Source organism: Adiantum capillus-veneris, chromosome 27, assembly GCF_014529385.1.
Source record: "Adiantum capillus-veneris isolate H3 chromosome 27, ASM1452938v2, whole genome shotgun sequence".
Lineage (NCBI taxonomy): Eukaryota > Viridiplantae > Streptophyta > Polypodiopsida > Polypodiales > Pteridaceae > Adiantum > Adiantum capillus-veneris.
The window spans coordinates 137,003,935-137,021,436 of record NC_140957.1 but is presented as its reverse complement, the minus strand read 5'-3'; the positions used below and the strand labels follow the sequence as shown (position 1 = coordinate 137,021,436).

The following is a 17,502-nucleotide window of genomic DNA, read 5'->3' as shown; positions in this document are numbered from 1 at the left end:
GTGAATGTAAACACATATCCAGAGGTAGACTTCCTGCAATCTGGATGTCCAGCAAAATCTGCATCTGTAAAGCCATGCACAGATGTCTCACTCTTCCCAAAACAAATGCACAAGTCTTTAGTGCCTTTCAAGTATCTCAAGATACACTTCACTGCTTCCCAATGCTTTTTGCCAGGATTGCTCATGTACCTGCTTACCACTCCCACCGCAAATGCAATGTCCGGACGTGTAGCAACCATAGCATACATCAAACTGCCAACGGTTGATGCATAAGGAATCTTGGCCATTTCAGCCCGCATATCATTTGTGTTTGGGCAGTCATGTGCAGTCAGTTTTACATATGGAGGCAGCGGAGTACCAAGTGCCTTTCCCCCATCCATATGAAAACGATGTAGCACCTTATGAACATAATCTCGTTGAGATAGATACAGACGCCTGTTGGGTCTATCTCGAGAGATACGCATGCCCAAAATATGATTAGCATCACCAAGATCCTTCATGTCAAAGCGATTCTTTAAGCTTTGCTGTAATGCATCCAACTCCGTGACATTTTTACCCGCAATAAGCATGTCATCAACATACAAAATCAGCAATAGAAGAGATCCATCACTTGCCGTTTTGATATACAAACAGTGATCAGAATGACTTCTTTTGTATCCTTGAGACCTCATGAATGTATCAAACTTGTGATACCATGCACGGGGAGACTGTTTCAAACCATACAAGCTCTTCAAGAGTCTACATACTTTCTTCTCTTGCCCCTTTGACACAAAACCTTCTGGCTGCATCATATAGATCATCTCAAGCAAATCGCCATGCAAAAACGCTGTTTTGACATCCATTTGCTTTAACTCCATATCTTCAGAAGCAACCAGGCCTAAAACAAGACGTAATGTGGCAAGCTTTACAACAGGAGAAAAAATCTCATCAAAATCAACACCATGCTTTTGCTTGTACCCTTTAGCAACCAAACGTGCCTTGTACTTAGAAGAAGCATCAGATGTGACCTTGGTCTTGTAAACCCATTTACATGGCAGAGCCTTATGCCCTTTAGGCAAATCAACCAAGTCCCATGTATGGTTTTTCTCCAAAGACTGCATTTCCGAAACCATTGCTTTGAACCATTTCTTACTGTCTTCCCGTTGCATAGGCTCTTTATAGCAAGACGGCTCACCACAATCAGTAAGCATGACATAGTCCAAAGACGGTTCATATCTATGGGGGGGCCTTGTCACCCGAGTAGACCACCCAATGATCCATAACAGGTGGATTTTCAGCCTGTAAACCATCAAAAACAGCAGGCTGTTCAGCCGGTTGCATCGCAACAACGGGCGGTCTAGGAGCATCAACCTGTCCCCCTACCTGTGGTGCATCAATGGCAACTTGTTGGGGCTGATTTTCAGCAGCTACTGGTTGATTTTCAGCACCATTTTCAGCATGTAAAGGCTGCTGAACATTGGGCCTTCTTGGCTGTCCATATGTAACATCTTCAATGAGAATTGCATGCACAAACAGCCCACAAAGGTGACATCATTGCTGCGTATGATTTTCCGTAATGCGGGATCCCATAATCTATACCCCATTTCACCATCCTCACCATATCCTAGGAAAATGCATTTATGAGACTTTGGTTCTAGTTTGGTGCGCAGTTCACTCCGGATGTGAACATAGGCCTCACAACCAAACACTCTTAAATGTGCATATGAGGGTGGCTTGCCAGACCACACCTCCTCAGGCATCTTTCCACCCAAAGCCTTGCTAGGTGAGCGATTAATCAAGTGAATAGCTGTTTGCACAGCTTCTGCCCAAAAACCATGAGGTAATGCAGCATGTGACAGCATACTCCGAACTTTCTCTTGGATAGTCCGGTTCAACCTCTCTGCAACTCCATTCTGAGAGGGATTAAAAGGAGCCGTGAGCTCTCTTTTAATACCTTTAGTAGCACAAAAGTCAATAAATGCTTTTGATACATACTCCCCCCCATTGTCTGAGCGCAAAGACCTAAGCTTCTTGTCAGTTTGATTCTCAACAAACGCAAGAAACTTCTTGAAAGTATCCAAAACATCGCTTTTAGCACGTATTGGATACACCCACACCTTACGTGTAGCATCATCGATAAACGAGACAAAATATTTCTTTCCCCCTAAGGACAACTGTGGCATTTCACATACATCGGAATGCACTAAGTCCAACCTGTCAGACTTCAAAGAAAGAGACCTTTTGTGCGGTGTTTGACTGTGCTTACCATAAATACAGTGCTCACAATGAGAAAAATCAGCATACCTCAAACACGGCAAATAACCACAACGAGACAGAGTTTCCATTCCTCTTTTACTCATGTGTCCCAACCGGCCATGCCACAAAGAAACACTTGGCTGCTCGGTTACGGCGACAACATGGTCACGCACACTAGATACATGCAAAGGATACAAAGTGTCCGATTTACAACCCTTGGCTACAATCCGGGCCCCTTTACAAATTTTCCACTTGCTATCACCAAAAGTGGTGTGATAGCCTGCATCATCTAGCTGCCCTGTACTAATCAAACTCTTCTTGAGTTGTGGCACATGGCGCACTTTGTGCAAAACAAAAGTCATACCATCAGCAAAGGAAAACTGGACACTGCCAATACCTGCAATGTCACATGCATAGTTGTCTCCCAAATAAACAGTGCCCTGCACCTCACCTGAGTACTGTGTAAACCAATCCCTATGAGGTGTTACATGAAAGGAGGCACCTGAATCAAGAATCCAAGTATGCATGTCCACATCAGAACCCATAGCAAGGGTATGTGCATCCACAGAAGAGGCATTGAGTACATCAGTGCTGCTGTCACTGTCACAACTACTAGCAACATTGATTTCCTCAATCAACACAGTGCTCTTCTTGGCATTTCCCTTGTCCTTTGCATCAGTTTCAGCACCCTTGTTCTTCTCTTTCTTCCACTCATAGCATTCCCGTTTATAATGCCCTTTCTTTCCACAATGATGACACACAACATCTTTCCTACGAGATTTGCTGCGTGCCCTGTCCTTACTGTCAGATTTCTCCCTCTGTTGAGACCTGCCTCTCAAGTGCAATGCATTAGAAGACCCACCTGTGGTGTTCTTCCTGTTCATCTCTTCCATCAAGAGAGAACTCTCTACATCTGCATACTTAAGTGACGCACTTGAGTTACTAAGAGCTGTCCGGAATACATCCCAACTCTCGGGCAATGTGCATAGCAGAAAAGTAGCTTTGAACTCCTCATCAATCGTGAATTTCAGCTCTGTCAGTTGGCTGAAAATAGAATTGAATTCATTGAGGTGCACTGACATGTGCGTGCCCTCCTTCATGCGGAGATCCATAAGCTTCTTAAGCCAATACACTTTACTGGCAGTGCTGTGCATACAACTCGTCTAAACGCTTCCACATGCCCCATGCTGTCTGCTCATTCTCTACATTGAAGAGTAAATTGTCAGACACCGAAAGCATGATCGTGGAGCGAGCCAACTCGTCCACTTCTTCCCATTCTTCAACCTCCATATCATCCGGTTTCACACCCTGTAACTTAATAGGTTTCGCCTGTTTCTTTTGCAACATCACATTATAACATTGCTTCTTCCATATAGCAAAGTTATTGGCCCCTTCAAGCTTGCGAATGTGCAACAAATTGCCACTTTCACTGCTAGAAGCCATTCTGAGTGATTGCAAGCACTGAAACCCTGTTTTGCCGACCTAAACACGCCCAAATGTGCGCAATCGGGCAAAAACAGCTTGCTGTTACAGAAAAACAGCGAGCAAATTTCACGCGAAATCACCCCAAAAACGGCGTACATTCACTGCCAAACCCTTACCAAAGGTTTCCACAAGGTGTATACATCATTTGCTTGCTGAAATTCCCTGTTTTAGGGCAAAAACAGACCTGTAAACACCTGTTTTGCTGAATTTTCAGAACCTCGTTGGTGGAAACACCTGTAAGATTGACCTGTGAGACTTGCCCTAATGAAATTGCATCAAATTGACCCCGAAATTGGTCAATTTCAGCAGAAATAGGCTGCTGTTCGCCAGTTTTTGAAACCCTAATTTTGGGGAAACTGTCACCGGAGGTCGATTCTACACGGTGAGAGGATCCCTTCGCGACAGAGTTGATCGAAAACGGTTGAATATCCTTCCCGTAGCGAGCAAGAACAGAATTCTGATCTGTGTTGCAAAAATGGCTCTCTTGGAAACCCTAAAGCTCTGATACCATGTGTGGGGTAGCAGGAGAGAGAGCCCACTTGCTACTCTATGCAATGAGAGTGAAGGAGAAGAGGAGAGAGGCGCAGAAGAAGCACACGCAGAGAAAAAATACGTGAGAGAGAGAGAGAACTCGTAGAAGTTTGGGAAAAGTCACAATAGTCATTTTGGGCTTGACCTTTGAGTATATGAGTAAGTGACTAGGGGGCCATTCACACTTGGGCCCCCTCACTTATAAGTCTTTTAACTTATAAGTTAATAAGTACAAGGCACTTAGGCCTTCATTCCCTAACATTGTGCTCATGCGTAAGTGAATCATGTGCATCGTGCAATATGGCTTTCCTATGATAGGGTAACACGCAAAAACAGTGACAAAAATAAAAGAGACCGTCACAAATGAGACGCTCGGATATGCATACCGACTTTTCATGCAAACAAAGCATACTTCGTGAATGGATATTTTGGACCTTGACTTTAGAGCCAAGATATATCCTTTGCTAAAAACATTTTTAAGTTAATAATGTTTTGTTTTATCTAGTTTTGTTTCGTAGCAAACAAAGTGATTTAGTTAGTTTGTGTGTTTGTTTTTGTTTTTCTTTTCTTTTACTGTGTCCCTTGCTTTTATAGTTTTATGAGTGCTTTATTCCCTCTTATAATTCGTGAGTTCACAGACTATTCTGAACTTATGAAGGTATATAAGATATGTCCTTTGCGGCTGAACGCATCTACAATTGGGTTAGCTTTACTAGGAACATAATCAATCAAATCACCAAATGCTCAATAGCCTGGGACCATCTAGCTTGACCGTCGCTCCAAAATGCACTGGGCCGGGCCTGGAGCCACTTGAGGGTTTGACAATCAATATTGACACTAAAAATCTCAACCATACAAAATACAAGAGACTCGTCAGGACGATGAATAGAAACTTGGGGTACACGACTTTGCTCATTTATGACACTTATAGAAGATGCGTGTTCTTTTGTGGGTTCTTTCTTAGGATAGTCAGGTTTCCTGTTGCCTTTAGTAAGACACTTAAAATATCTTCCTTCTTTTCCATACTCGGTACTAAAGGTCACAGTCAGGTTTCCTGTGACCTTTAGTAAGACACTTAAAATATCTTCCTTCTTTTCCATACTCGGTTCTTTCTTCAAGACTTAACCAACCTCCTACTATTCCTTGGGTAGATTTTTCATCCAGTGCCAACTAAGGGGTTTCCTAAGTTTTAAGCCTTTTCTTTATTATTAGTGTTAGGTGAAGGGTTCTGTGCTCTAGGTGTAGTGGAAGATTGAGAAAGAAGAAGAGGTAGTGTGGTTCTTACCATTGTGTTGATTATGTTTGTTATGTGGGGTATTGAACTTGTTCTCCTTAGGTTAGTGCATCATTTCTTACTTGAGAGTGATCCTCGCAGCGTCATTGTAGTTAGTGGGACATAAGACTTTCACGCCGTATTTGATATACTCAATTAAACCAAGAAGGAAAGTCTCGATCCTCGTCTGACTTTCGCAAATGAACACCAATCTACAAAATGCGATTTAAAAAAGACGTAACAGGAGGCTTATTTTCCTTGAGATCTCTCCAATCCTCTTTCAATGGATCAAGATATAGCGGTGGCGTAAAGCGACCCTTCAGCTTGATAGGGGCTCGCCATCTGCGGCATGCTCAAGGTGTGCAGGTATCTATGCCTCTTATCGAGCTTGATACCAATTAATGGCATCAGCCGACAAATACATGGCAATTGTTAAAACTTTATTGTTACTGTTCTTCTTGTCAGTTGCAAATCAGGCATTGAATTGATGCAACCAAGAATAAATCATAGAAGCATCCATCTTACCATCATACTAACTGAAAGTCAACTTCTCAATGATTGGGCTGTCGGAGTCTTTTTCTCTTCCCGGTCTACGTGATGACTCGTTGGTCTCTTTTGGAAGATGGAACCTCGAGGAGAGGAACTCATAGATCAACTCTTGCATGTGTTAGCCTCTCACCTCACGATCTTGCTCCATAGCTACCCTCTTTTCTTGAGTACCTAAACGTAACGCTTCGCATTTCCTCTTTGGAGTCATTCTTTCCCTTTTGATTGCGGCCCGTTGAGCCTCTTGTTGAAGCATCATCTCCATCATGGACTTCATGAAAGCCTCCGTAGAGTTTGGTGCAATCGGTGGTGTAGATGGGGATGGAGGAGGATTTGGAAACCGCCCGCCTGGTGTAGGGACTTCTTCTCCACCTTCAGTTTCATCACCTTCACAGTAAGTATCCATTCTACCTCTAGTGAAGACCATGCACTGAGTACTAGGGTACTTGGGGTAGTGGGGGTACTTGGGGTTCTTGGTGCTTGGTGTTGCTTGCAATTTGTGTTTAAGATAGGCTTTTCTCTTATCCAAGCTAAACTCCTTACAAGTGCACCCCTTGGCGGCCTTGCACTCACACCAAGGTTGCTTTTTCCCTCCTCACGTTGATTGGCCTGCTTCAATGTGCAAGGTCCACTCTCGATGAGCGAAAAAGAGGAACGAGGGGAGGTTGGACAAGCCCTTCTTTTCTAGGTTATGTGCCAATTAAAAAAAAACACGATTGACACGCCCAAGTGGTCTTGGTTACGTGCAATCCCAAACAAGCAAAAAATGTTATGTGGTTCTTTATGGCTTAATGGCCCCTAAGACTAGCGATGAAGACAGGAGCGCGCCCGATGCACGATGGACTAAGAGTGGGAGTGGCTAATATTTGTAGGCAATAGGTATTAGTCCGGGGTAGTGACATGAAACTCGATTGATAAAAAATCTGAGAGAGGTTCTTTCCTGAGTGATGGTAGCGAAACATTCCAAAGAGCTCTGATACCAATGTAATATCTAGTGGAAGTGACTGCTCAGTGCGTACTTAAGGTTCCTTTTACTTCATGAGAGAGATGTGCAATAGACTAGAGAGTGGAGAGATACTGTGAGTGAAAGAGAGAGAGAAGATTAACACCAGATAGGGTCCCTAGCCCCCCTCCAAGGCCCCCCCTCTCTATCGCTAGAGAGGTATTTGATCTACTATAGACGGTGTTGAGGGTGCTGATTATGACGATGAACATGGTTGAAAATTGAAAACGCTGATGGTGTTGGCTTGGATATGTGACTTGACGGAGATACTATGGCTGAAATCTGCAGCGGTCCTGATGATGCAAAAACGCAAAGCTTTTGTGAGGATGGGCTGATTTGATACTTCCTCAGAAAATGCTAGGGCTGGCTGAGTATAGGATGCAAAAACTGTGGTACTGCTGGTTGGAAAACGCTAGGCTGGGGGTGCTGATGGGCTGCCTGCCCATCAGGTATTGAGGGACTAACTTATGATCATTGGGTGACCCTGGGGGCACCTATACAGCTAATTTATGCTCGGTTGAGCAGCCACAAGGGGAGCCCACGACTTGCTAATAACGTGCTAAGTTTCATTTACTAATGAGTTAATAAACCCACTTATAAGAGGTGCTTCACATGCAATTATTATCTAGGCTTGGATACTGATGCTACTGTATGGGGACACTCCCTAGGGCCTACACCTAGAAAACACTGGTTGTGCTCATGTGCAATCAAAGGGTATGCAACTAATCTAAGTGCCTGGACATGCATGTCTTGCGTATAGGCTCTCAAGGGTGCCAGAACACTTCCTAGGCTGTCCTAAATCCTAGAAGTAGGAGTTTAGCTTGTCCGCATGGGTTAGTTGTGCGTTTGACAGGACGGTACCCTTGTTGCAAAGGGTAGTGGTGGCAAAGGCAAGACGAAGCAAGACTCGGGGTAGAGTCATCAAAGAAGACAGAAAAAAACTAGGCCATTGAGTGCCACTATTGCAAGAAGAAGAGGCACAAGGAAGGGGAATGTCGGAAGAAGTAGGATGAGGAAAGTAAAAAGAAGCAATTGGCTTTGACAGTGGTTACGCAGGCCATGGAGGGTGTCTCCTTGCTTGCAACTATGGAGACGGCTCTCAGTTCATCTCACTTGGGAGCTTGGATTGTAGACTGGTGCTACGGTACATATGGCTGGTACACATGACCCCTCTGAGGGAGTGGTTCAGCTCTCTCCAGCCTACTCATCGACAGACTATCATGTTGGGTGATTCGCATGAGGTTTCAATGTTTAGTCTAGGCCAGAGATTGATCTTCCATTCTTCAACCCATGGAAAATAGAGTATTCTGGAGGTGCTTTACATTGCCTTCAACCTACTTTCTTTGACTAGCCTAGATTCCTAGGGAGCATAGGTATCCTTTGATGGAGGTAAGGTTACTATCTCCAATTCAGCGACAGGATCAATTCTTGCTCGTGGTGATCGAGAAGGCTCTATCTTCAAGCTCATTGCTCATCTTTCTCATGGAGCAATGTCTTCTTCAATTTGGCATGCTATTCTCGTCCACTTGAACTACGGACAGCTGCGTAAGGGAGCTAGGAAGTCTCTCATGGAAGGATTGCCAAACATTCACTCTCAATCAGGCGTTAAGGTTCTCAATGAGGTGTTTGTTAGTTTGGGCAAACAACACAGAGGGCTTTCCAAAGGAGGCCCAGAATCGAGTTTCGAGCCTCGTGCACTCATATATGCGGACTTATGCGGACCGATGTCAGTTCCTTCCTTCAGGCTCTTTGTTCATCCCATTTCAGGCCCCTTGACCTCCTTTGCCACCTAGGGTACCTTTCTCCTAGTACACTGCACGACTCGGTCGTTACATCCTAACCGCTACACGGAAAGCCTCTCAACAAAAATAGAGCACTGATGGAAACACAGATACTTGGAGGCCCTTCTTTCAGATTTCTGGACACGTCTCTAGCCAGTCACCATCATTGCAAGGTTACAACCTTCCAGTGGTGGGTCTCTCATGGGGGATGATGGTCGGTGGTTGGCTTACTCACAGTGGCCTTTGCAAGCTTGTCCTCAGGGGTGGGGTCTCTCATGAGGGATGATGGTCGGTGGTTGGCTTACTCACAGTGGCCTTTGCAAGCTTGTCCTCAGGGGTGGGTCTCTCATGGGGGATGATGGTCGGTGGTTGGCTTACTCACAGTGGCCTTTGCAAGCTTGTCCTCAGGAACACCGAGTTTGGCTCAGGATTCTTTGCCAGATGGTATCTTCCCTTCTAGACATGACTTACACCTAGAGTGAGCGCTCTCTGTCTAGCCCTTGGTTGCTAGACCGAGTTTAAGCAGTTTGGGCTTCTCATCAGTGCCCTTAGCCAGATTCTTCTTCAGGAACATGAGCCCAGGAGAGGGATATACCATGGAGTTGGTCACCACCTTTATATCCGGCTTATATCTAGTGCGCTCGGTGCTTCCAAGTTTTCAAGGGGCAGGCAGTGTCACCTGCAGTGATCATCAGGGCCTTCTGGCTCGAACTAATTGATACAGCCAGATGATAGCATGATCATATTAAATACAGCTAAGATTGGGCAGTGGCAGGCCTTTATTTGCTTTTGGCGGCCAGGCCCTTCTTTAAGGTCTCTGCCGGCCTTGCGTTTGGCACTTCCCACCTCCAATTTTGTGATTGTATATTCTGGTCCTACGTTGGGAGCCTTTTTGTATGTGTTCCCTCTCTGTATGGGTTGTAGCTTGATGGCCATGTTTTAACTGACAGAAGGAGCCATCATGTACAAAAAAAATCTGCATCGAGTTTAGTTTTGAGTACCAGCTGTTACATTACAGGAGAGCTTCATTAGCTGGAGAACTTGAGAAGTTGCAGCAAGAGGGGGACATAGTACCCGTTTCCTTGCAAAAAGATTACCGGTAAACATCTGCATGATCTTTTTTGGATCTGATATGTAAGCCCATCAAGCTCAGACTCGTTTTTTCTGGTTGATGGCAGCACAATGGATTCCATGAGTTTTGCTACAAATCCTGATGCGAGACAGGTGAGAGCTGAACTGCTTAAAACCATGCTTGACACCTCCTCGAATGCACTTGTCGCCATGGCCTCAGAACTGTCAGAGGCAGAAGAACGTGAGAGGGTGTGCTCTGGACCAGGCCGTTGGCAGAACTTGCGAACAATGGGGGATGCTAAAGCCTTGCTCAATCATATTTTCAATAATGCTGTTGATACCAGGTTTGTTTAGATCTTTGTTACCCTTTTGTGCTGTCTAGATTCTTTTCTTCATTTGGTTTTTTGTGCTGTCTTCAAATTTTCATTAGTTGTTGTTAGCATGTCTGCTGCCATGCTAACATCAAGCAACTCTTTGGTCTTGTAACATGTAATTCCCGCCTACATTACTGTAGATATAATTGAATTTTGAAGGGTCTGCATTCAGGTGTCAGCTCTCTGATCTACATCGAGAGAATAAAGAACTGAAGGAAAATATTGGCAAGCTTAAGGAGATGTTGAAGCAGAGTGAGGCCCATAGGAGAGAAGCTCACAGACAACAACAGTTAGCAGAGCATGCCATTGCAAAAGCCATAACGACATCCACTCAGGTGAACAAATACATATATATGTCAGCTGTTTAGTGTGAGGTGATTTGATGAACACAACTGATTTGAATAATTTTCATCTTGTATACGGTATATCAGGTTGGTGTTGATATGTCGAGGGTGCGAGGGGTTGACGAGGTCTCATTGAGCTTCTTGCATTCAAGGAGTCTTGATTCTGGAGAATGTTTCCCTTCTTACAATCAGTCAGACATGCTCTCTATTTCAAGTGGTGGATCTCAGTATGGATTCAGAAAGGTATGCTACCAAAGGGAAATGCCCTTTTTTTTCGAATGCAACATTCTGTCCACTACCAGTCTTTCATATGGACTTTTGGGACAAAACCTAATATAAGATGTTTCCAGCAGGATTTTGTTTATCTATTTTCGGATGCCAGCATGTTCTGTATTTTATGCCCATCTCATGCCACTACAAGGAAAGACCCAGTTTTGCAGTCCTTGTCATTTCAATATGGTTGTTTGATTGAAAGAGTCTAACTTATTGCATTTGAGAATCGTTCAGGAGGCTTATTGACAGAGGCTAATTTAATGCATTTTAGAATTGAATTGGCCTTCGATAAAAAAGATTAGATCATTTAACCACTTTAGGCACCAATAATCAGCACTTCCAAGCTTTGTCACATGTGCATTGATCTGATTGACCAATTAAGGTTAGTAATAAAAAATTGGTAATTATTATGCACCAAGAGATGTGAATGTTGCCAAATTAGTGCAAAGAAACTAATGGGGCTACTTATGGGAGGAAGCACCACTGTCGGTCTTGGAGAAAGGAGTGGAGTGTGCACGTGTGCACATGCTTCAAGTGGGCAGAAGGGGGGTGGGGGGACATGTTTGATGGTGTCTCTTTACAATTTGACTCCCATTGTTACACCTATTGCATATACAACCTCCTTCCCAATTTTAGCTCATTTTTGGCCTATGTAAGGCCTTAGTAAAGCATCGAATTCTTGGGAGCGGGAGCAATCATGGACGGTTGGATGAAGTTGGTTGATTGGTACCACATGGCATGTTATGCTTATGTAGGCCATTTGTGAGAGAGAGTTGACATTTGTACTATAGAAGGGCATTGAGTATCATTGCAACAGTCTTAATGGCAGTCCTCTGTTTTTTGCAGATTAACGCTCGAGGTGGACGAGTTAAACATAGCCATCCGCAGATGGGCAAACTGTTGAGGTGGAAAAGGAGCCATGAGAGATGGCTCCTTCAATTCAAATGGAAGTGGCAAAAACCCTGGCGCTTGTCAGAATGGATAAGACATGGTGATGAGTCCTTTATAACGAGAGCAAGGCCTTCAAGGATGCTACATGCGGCTGAGTTTCAGTAGGGTACAAATGCTTTGAGATCAACATTTGCATCAACAGGGCAGGCCACCCTTCATGGAAGATGCAATTTTGAGACCAAAACCTTCTAACAAGAAACTTGCACCTGGGTTTTTTGCATCCTTGAGGCATGGTAAAAGGTATAGATGACCCTACTTCATATAAACCTTTTAAGTTGCTTTTTGTGAGAAAGGCAGGCACATAAACAATTTGCATGTGCATGATTGTGTGCATACAGGAGCCATGGAGAAGGGGCTGTCAAAGGGTTGCAAGAGTAGCCCAGTTGTCCGTATAGGTACGATGAGTATAGCAAGATAAAGAACACAACAAAGCTGAGTTCCTGGTGTTGGTATTGATAATGTTGTGCTTTTGGTTGCAGGCATTCATGTTATCAAATGCATATGTTGTACATAACATACAAAAATTGTCCAAATGTACCATCAAAGAAAGGACGATTTCATAGCTTTTGTTCCTCTCGAGTAACAGGTCTTGAGTTCAAGACTCGTCGGATAGATCTAAGAGGTCTCTTGGGATTGTTCCTAGGACTTCGGAATTTCTCTTCTCCTCCTTCTAGATGTGTAAACACACCATTTGTTATGTGGTGTATGGGTAAAGCAGCACAAATTTGTTTGTATATCCTTGTAAAATGGAGGATCAAACATTAGTCGAATATTTGCGATCCACATATAATGACATTGTAATGGCTTGAATTTTTCTTTTTTTGATTGCCCATTGAGAACATTTACACTTACAATCTTTACAATCTTTTGCCTATCCATCCTTATTCCCTTTCCCAGCTAATCTTTATTTAGCTTTCCTTGCTCTTAGACCAACAATTCTCTTTGTTTATTTTATAATGGTTGATTAGTCTGTAGCTCCATGTACTTGTATGTCCAAGTTTTAAAAGATTAATTTCATGGCCATTCTGACGTTCGTGTAATTTTCCTCTACCCATTTTTGCATTGGGAAGCTAGCATGCGGCCAATAACAATGCATTCTAGAAGGGAGAAAAGTACTGAATGAAACCATCATACAATCCTCCCATGGATGATCTTTAAGGTCTCTTGGGATACTTTCCTACGATGTTAAAATACTCTTCTTCTTGGGTGTGTGTGCTCTAATAAAAAGAGGAAAATGGTATGACCTTTGTATCACCAAAGTGTGGTAGATTGGTTATGCCATTTCCCTCTTGAATAACAGGTCTTGAGTTCAACTCTCCTCGTCGGATAGATCTTTAAGGTCTCTTGGAATAGTTTCCTACGATGTTAAAATACTGTACCCTCCTTGATTAGGAAAATGGTAATAAAAAGAGGAAAATGGTATGACCTTTCTATCGCCTAAGTGTGATAGATTGGTTATGCCATTTCCCTCTTGAATAACAGGTCTTGAGTTCAACTCTCCTCGTGGGATAGATCTTTAAGGTCTCTTGGGATAGTTTCCTACGACGTTAAAATAATGCACCCTTCCTGATTATCACACGGACAGAGATCAATAGACTCATACGTCTGGATCTTATTCAGCTAGATGCCAGGAGCACATGGATACAACCGATATAGGAGTTGGGCACGAAGATGGCTTTCTGTAGAAAGCATCTTCTCCAACTCACGGAGGATGGATTTTTTATGAGGCCTTGATACATGGATACACACTTATCTCATGGGATGCGGTGTGCTATTGGCCAGATACGCACATCCTTGCATCAGCTTCAGATCGAGATTGATAGATTTTGAGGAGTACCAACAGAGGCTACGATATGTCTCTCGCTCTCTCTCTTTGTCCCTTTTTGGGACAAAGGTCACAAAAAAAGTACAAGGAAAAGCAAATTGAAGAGAGGTTAGTATGCCAAGGGGCAAGAACATCCCTTGTGAGAAGGGCCGCATGCTCCATAGTATGGAAGCCCTAATGAAGATATCCTTTGAGACATCCAATGTGATAGTGCACTCCAAAATGAGGCATAGATTTTTTGAGGCTTGGATACATGGATACACACTTATCTCATGGGATACGGTGTGCTATTTGCCAAATACGCACATCCTCACATCAGCTTCAGATTGAGGCTGATAGATTTTGAGGAGTACCAACAGAGGCTGGGATATGTCTCTCTCGCTCTCTCTCTTTGCCCCATTTTGGCACAAAGCTCACAAAAAAAGTACAAGGAAAAGAAAATTAAAGAGAGGTTAGTATGCCAAGGGGCAAGAACATCCCTTGTGAGAAGGGCCGCATGCTCCATAGTATGGAAGTGCTAATGAAGATATCCTTTGAGACATCCAACGTGATAGTGCACTCCAAAATGAGGCTGTATTTTTTATGAGGTCTGGATACATGGATACACACTTATCTCATGGGATACGGTGTGCTATTGGCCAGATACGCACATCCTCGCATCAACTTCAGATCGAGACTGATAGATTTTGAGGAGTACCAACAGAGGCTAGGATATGTCTCTCTCGCTCTCTCTCTTTGCCCCATTTTGGGACAAAGGTCACAAAAAAAGTACAAGGAAAAGCAAATTAAAGATAGGTTAGTCTGCCAAGGGGCAAGAACATCCCTTGTGAGAAGGGCCGCATGCTCCATAGTATGGAAGTGCTAATGAAGATATCCTTTGAGACATCCAACGTGATAGTGCACTCCAAAATGAGGCTGTATTTTTTATGAGGCCTGGATACATGGATACACACTTATCTCATGGGGTACGGTGTGCTATTGGCTAGATACACACATCCTCGCATCAGCTTTAGATCGAGACTGATAGATTTTGAGGAGTACCAACAGAGGCTAGGATATGTCTCTCTCGCTCTCTCTCTTTGCCCCATTTTGGGACAAAGGTCACAAAAAAAGTACAAGGAAAAGCAAATTAAAGAGAGGTTAGTATGCAAGGGCCAAGAACATCCCTTGTGAGAAGGGCCGCATGCTGCATAGTATGGAAGTGCTAATGAAGATATCCTTTGAGACATCCAACGTGATAGTGGACTCCAAAATGAGGCTTGGATTTTTTATAAGGCTTGGATACATGGATAGACACTTATCTCATGGGATACTGTGTGCTATTGGCCAGATACGCACGTCCTCACATTAGCTTCAGATCGAGACTGATAGATTTTGAGTAGTACCAACAGAGGCTAGGATATGTCTCTCTCGCTCTCTCTCTTTGCCCAATTTTGGGACAAAGGTCACAAAAAAAGTACAAGGAAAAACAAATTAAAGAGAGGTTAGTATGCCAAGGGGCAAGAACATCCCTTCTGAGAAGGGCCGCATGCTGCATAGTATGGAAGTGCTAATGAAGATATCCTTTGAGACATCCAACGTGATAGTGGACTCCAAAATGAGGCTTGGATTTTTTATAAGGCCTGGATACATGGATACACACTTATCTCATGGGATACGGTGTGCTATTGGCCAGATACGCACGTCCTCACATCAGCTGAGATCGAGACTGATAGATTTTGAGTAGTACCAACAGAGGCTAGGATATGTCTCTCTTGCTCTCTCTCTTTGCCCCATTTTGGGACAAAGGTCACAAAAAAAGTACAAGGAAAAACAAATTAAAGAGAGGTTAGTATGCCAAGGGGCAAGAACATCCCTTCTGAGAAGGGCCGCATGCTGCATAGTATGGAAGTGCTAATGAAGATATCCTTTGAGACATCCAACGTGATAGTGCACTCCAAAATGAGGCCTGGATTTTTTATGAGGCCTGGATACATGGATACACACGTATCTCATGGGATACGGTGTGCTTTTGGCTAGATACGCACATCCTCGCATCAGCTTTAGATCGAGACTGATAGATTTTGAGGAGTACCAACAGAGGCTAGGATATGTCTCTCTCGCTCTCTCTCTTTGCCCAATTTTGGGACAAAGGTCACAAAAAAAGTACAAGGAAAAGCAAATTAAAGAGAGGTTAGTATGCCAAGGGGCAAGAACATCCCTTGTGAGAAGGGTAGCATGCTCCATAGTATGGAAGTGCTAATGAAGATATCCTTTGAGACATCCAACGTGATAGTGCACTCCAAAATGAGGCCTGGATAAATGGATACACACGTATCTCATGGGATACGGTGTACTTTTGGCCAGATACGCACATCCTCGCATCAGCTTCAGATCGAGACTGATAGATTTTGAGGAGTACCAACAGAGGCTAGGATATGTCTCTCTCGCTCTCTCTCTTTGCCCCATTTTGGGACAAAGGTCACAAAAAAAGTACAAGGAAAAGAAAATTAAAGAGAGGTTAGTATGCCAAGAGGCAAGAACATCCCTTGTGAGAAGGGCCGCATGCTCCATAGTATGGAAGTGCTAATGAAGATATCCTTTGAGACATCCAACGTGGTAGTGCACTCTAAAATGAGGCCTGGATACATGGATACACACGTATCTCATGGGATACGGTGTGCTTTTGGCTAGATACGCACATCCTCGCATTAGCTTTAGATCGAGACTGATAGATTTTGAGGAGTACCAACACAGGCTAGGATATGTCTCTCTCGCTCTCTCTCTTTGCCCCTTTTTGGAACAAAGGTCACAAAAAAAAGTACAAGGAAAAGCAAATTAAAGAGAGGTTAGTATGCCAAGGGGCAAGAGAGAAGGGCCTTGTGAGAAGGGCCGCATGCTCCATAGTATGGAAGTGCTAATGAAGATATCCTTTGAGACATCCAATGTGATAGTGCACTCCAAAATGAGAATTAAAGACAAGTGCATTCGTCAGAGTCCAATGAGCCTGTCAGAAATTCAAGACAACTGAACGATACAGAGAACGAAAAGGAAAATTCCATTAGAAGTTGGTAAGAAATGCAAAGGGGGCAAGAACATTCCTTGTGAGAAGTGTAGCGTGCTCCATGGTATGACGCTGCCAACTGCCAATGAAAACATCCGTAGTGCACTCTAAAACGAGAATGAAAGACAAGTGCGTATGTCGGAGTCCAATGAGCCTATTAGAAATTGAGGGCTCTGATTTTGCTAAGAGCCCGGTCCAGCTTAGCGGAAGGAGGGGCTAGAGAAGATTCTCACAAACACCTGATTGACAGCATTAGCTTTTATGTTGGCAGCATCTGATTCGCCTCCAGCTGCTTGCATGCGCGATTTCTAGCCTTGCTTTCTGTTTTTGGCTACGAATGCTCTGTAAATATTCATCTTGTAGCATAATTTTCCAGGGCTTAGCAATGCAGACGATGAAAGGCAGTAGGGGATTATAACTTAGAGCCCCGTCTCGCCTTGGAGGGGTTGAAAGCTCTACAAGCACTACGCACAGCAGTCCCACAGAGTGGTTATAGCTGGACACAGCTGCTGCTTAATCACATGGTGGAAATCTATTTGCAGACTATATGCCACTTGACCCTTTACTAAGGGATTCAATGGAGCCATGGCGGCATGAACCCCTCGCCAAACAGGGCCCATGGCTGACAGCCTGCACGAGAGCTTCTTTCATTGGAATCACGGTTCACAAGCTGCAGAATTCTTTCAACCGCCCATGGTGTTTTGGCGCCTGCCCAGGGTGTTTTTGCCATGACCGAGCGCCCGCATGTGACATGAGCCTCGACGACA

The 17,502-nt window shown here is 43.8% G+C and overlaps 1 protein-coding gene across 2 annotated transcripts in view; it reads left to right on the top strand.

The window, feature by feature from the left end:
* Window positions 1–12,743, top strand: part of LOC147422812 (kinesin-like protein KIN-4A) — an 80,605-nt gene extending 67,862 nt beyond the window's left edge. For both annotated transcript variants that reach the window (XM_086503804.1, XM_086503805.1), the window contains 7 exons: window positions 9,873–9,953; window positions 10,033–10,269; window positions 10,472–10,634; window positions 10,731–10,886; window positions 11,763–12,107; window positions 12,206–12,262; window positions 12,347–12,743. In XM_086503804.1, the coding sequence (XP_086359930.1) occupies window positions 9,873–9,953; window positions 10,033–10,269; window positions 10,472–10,634; window positions 10,731–10,886; window positions 11,763–11,972 (847 nt within the window). In that variant the 3' untranslated portion in view covers window positions 11,973–12,107; window positions 12,206–12,262; window positions 12,347–12,743. The remainder of the gene's footprint in view (window positions 1–9,872; window positions 9,954–10,032; window positions 10,270–10,471; window positions 10,635–10,730; window positions 10,887–11,762; window positions 12,108–12,205; window positions 12,263–12,346) is intronic.
* Window positions 12,744–17,502: the final 4,759 nt, after the last annotated feature.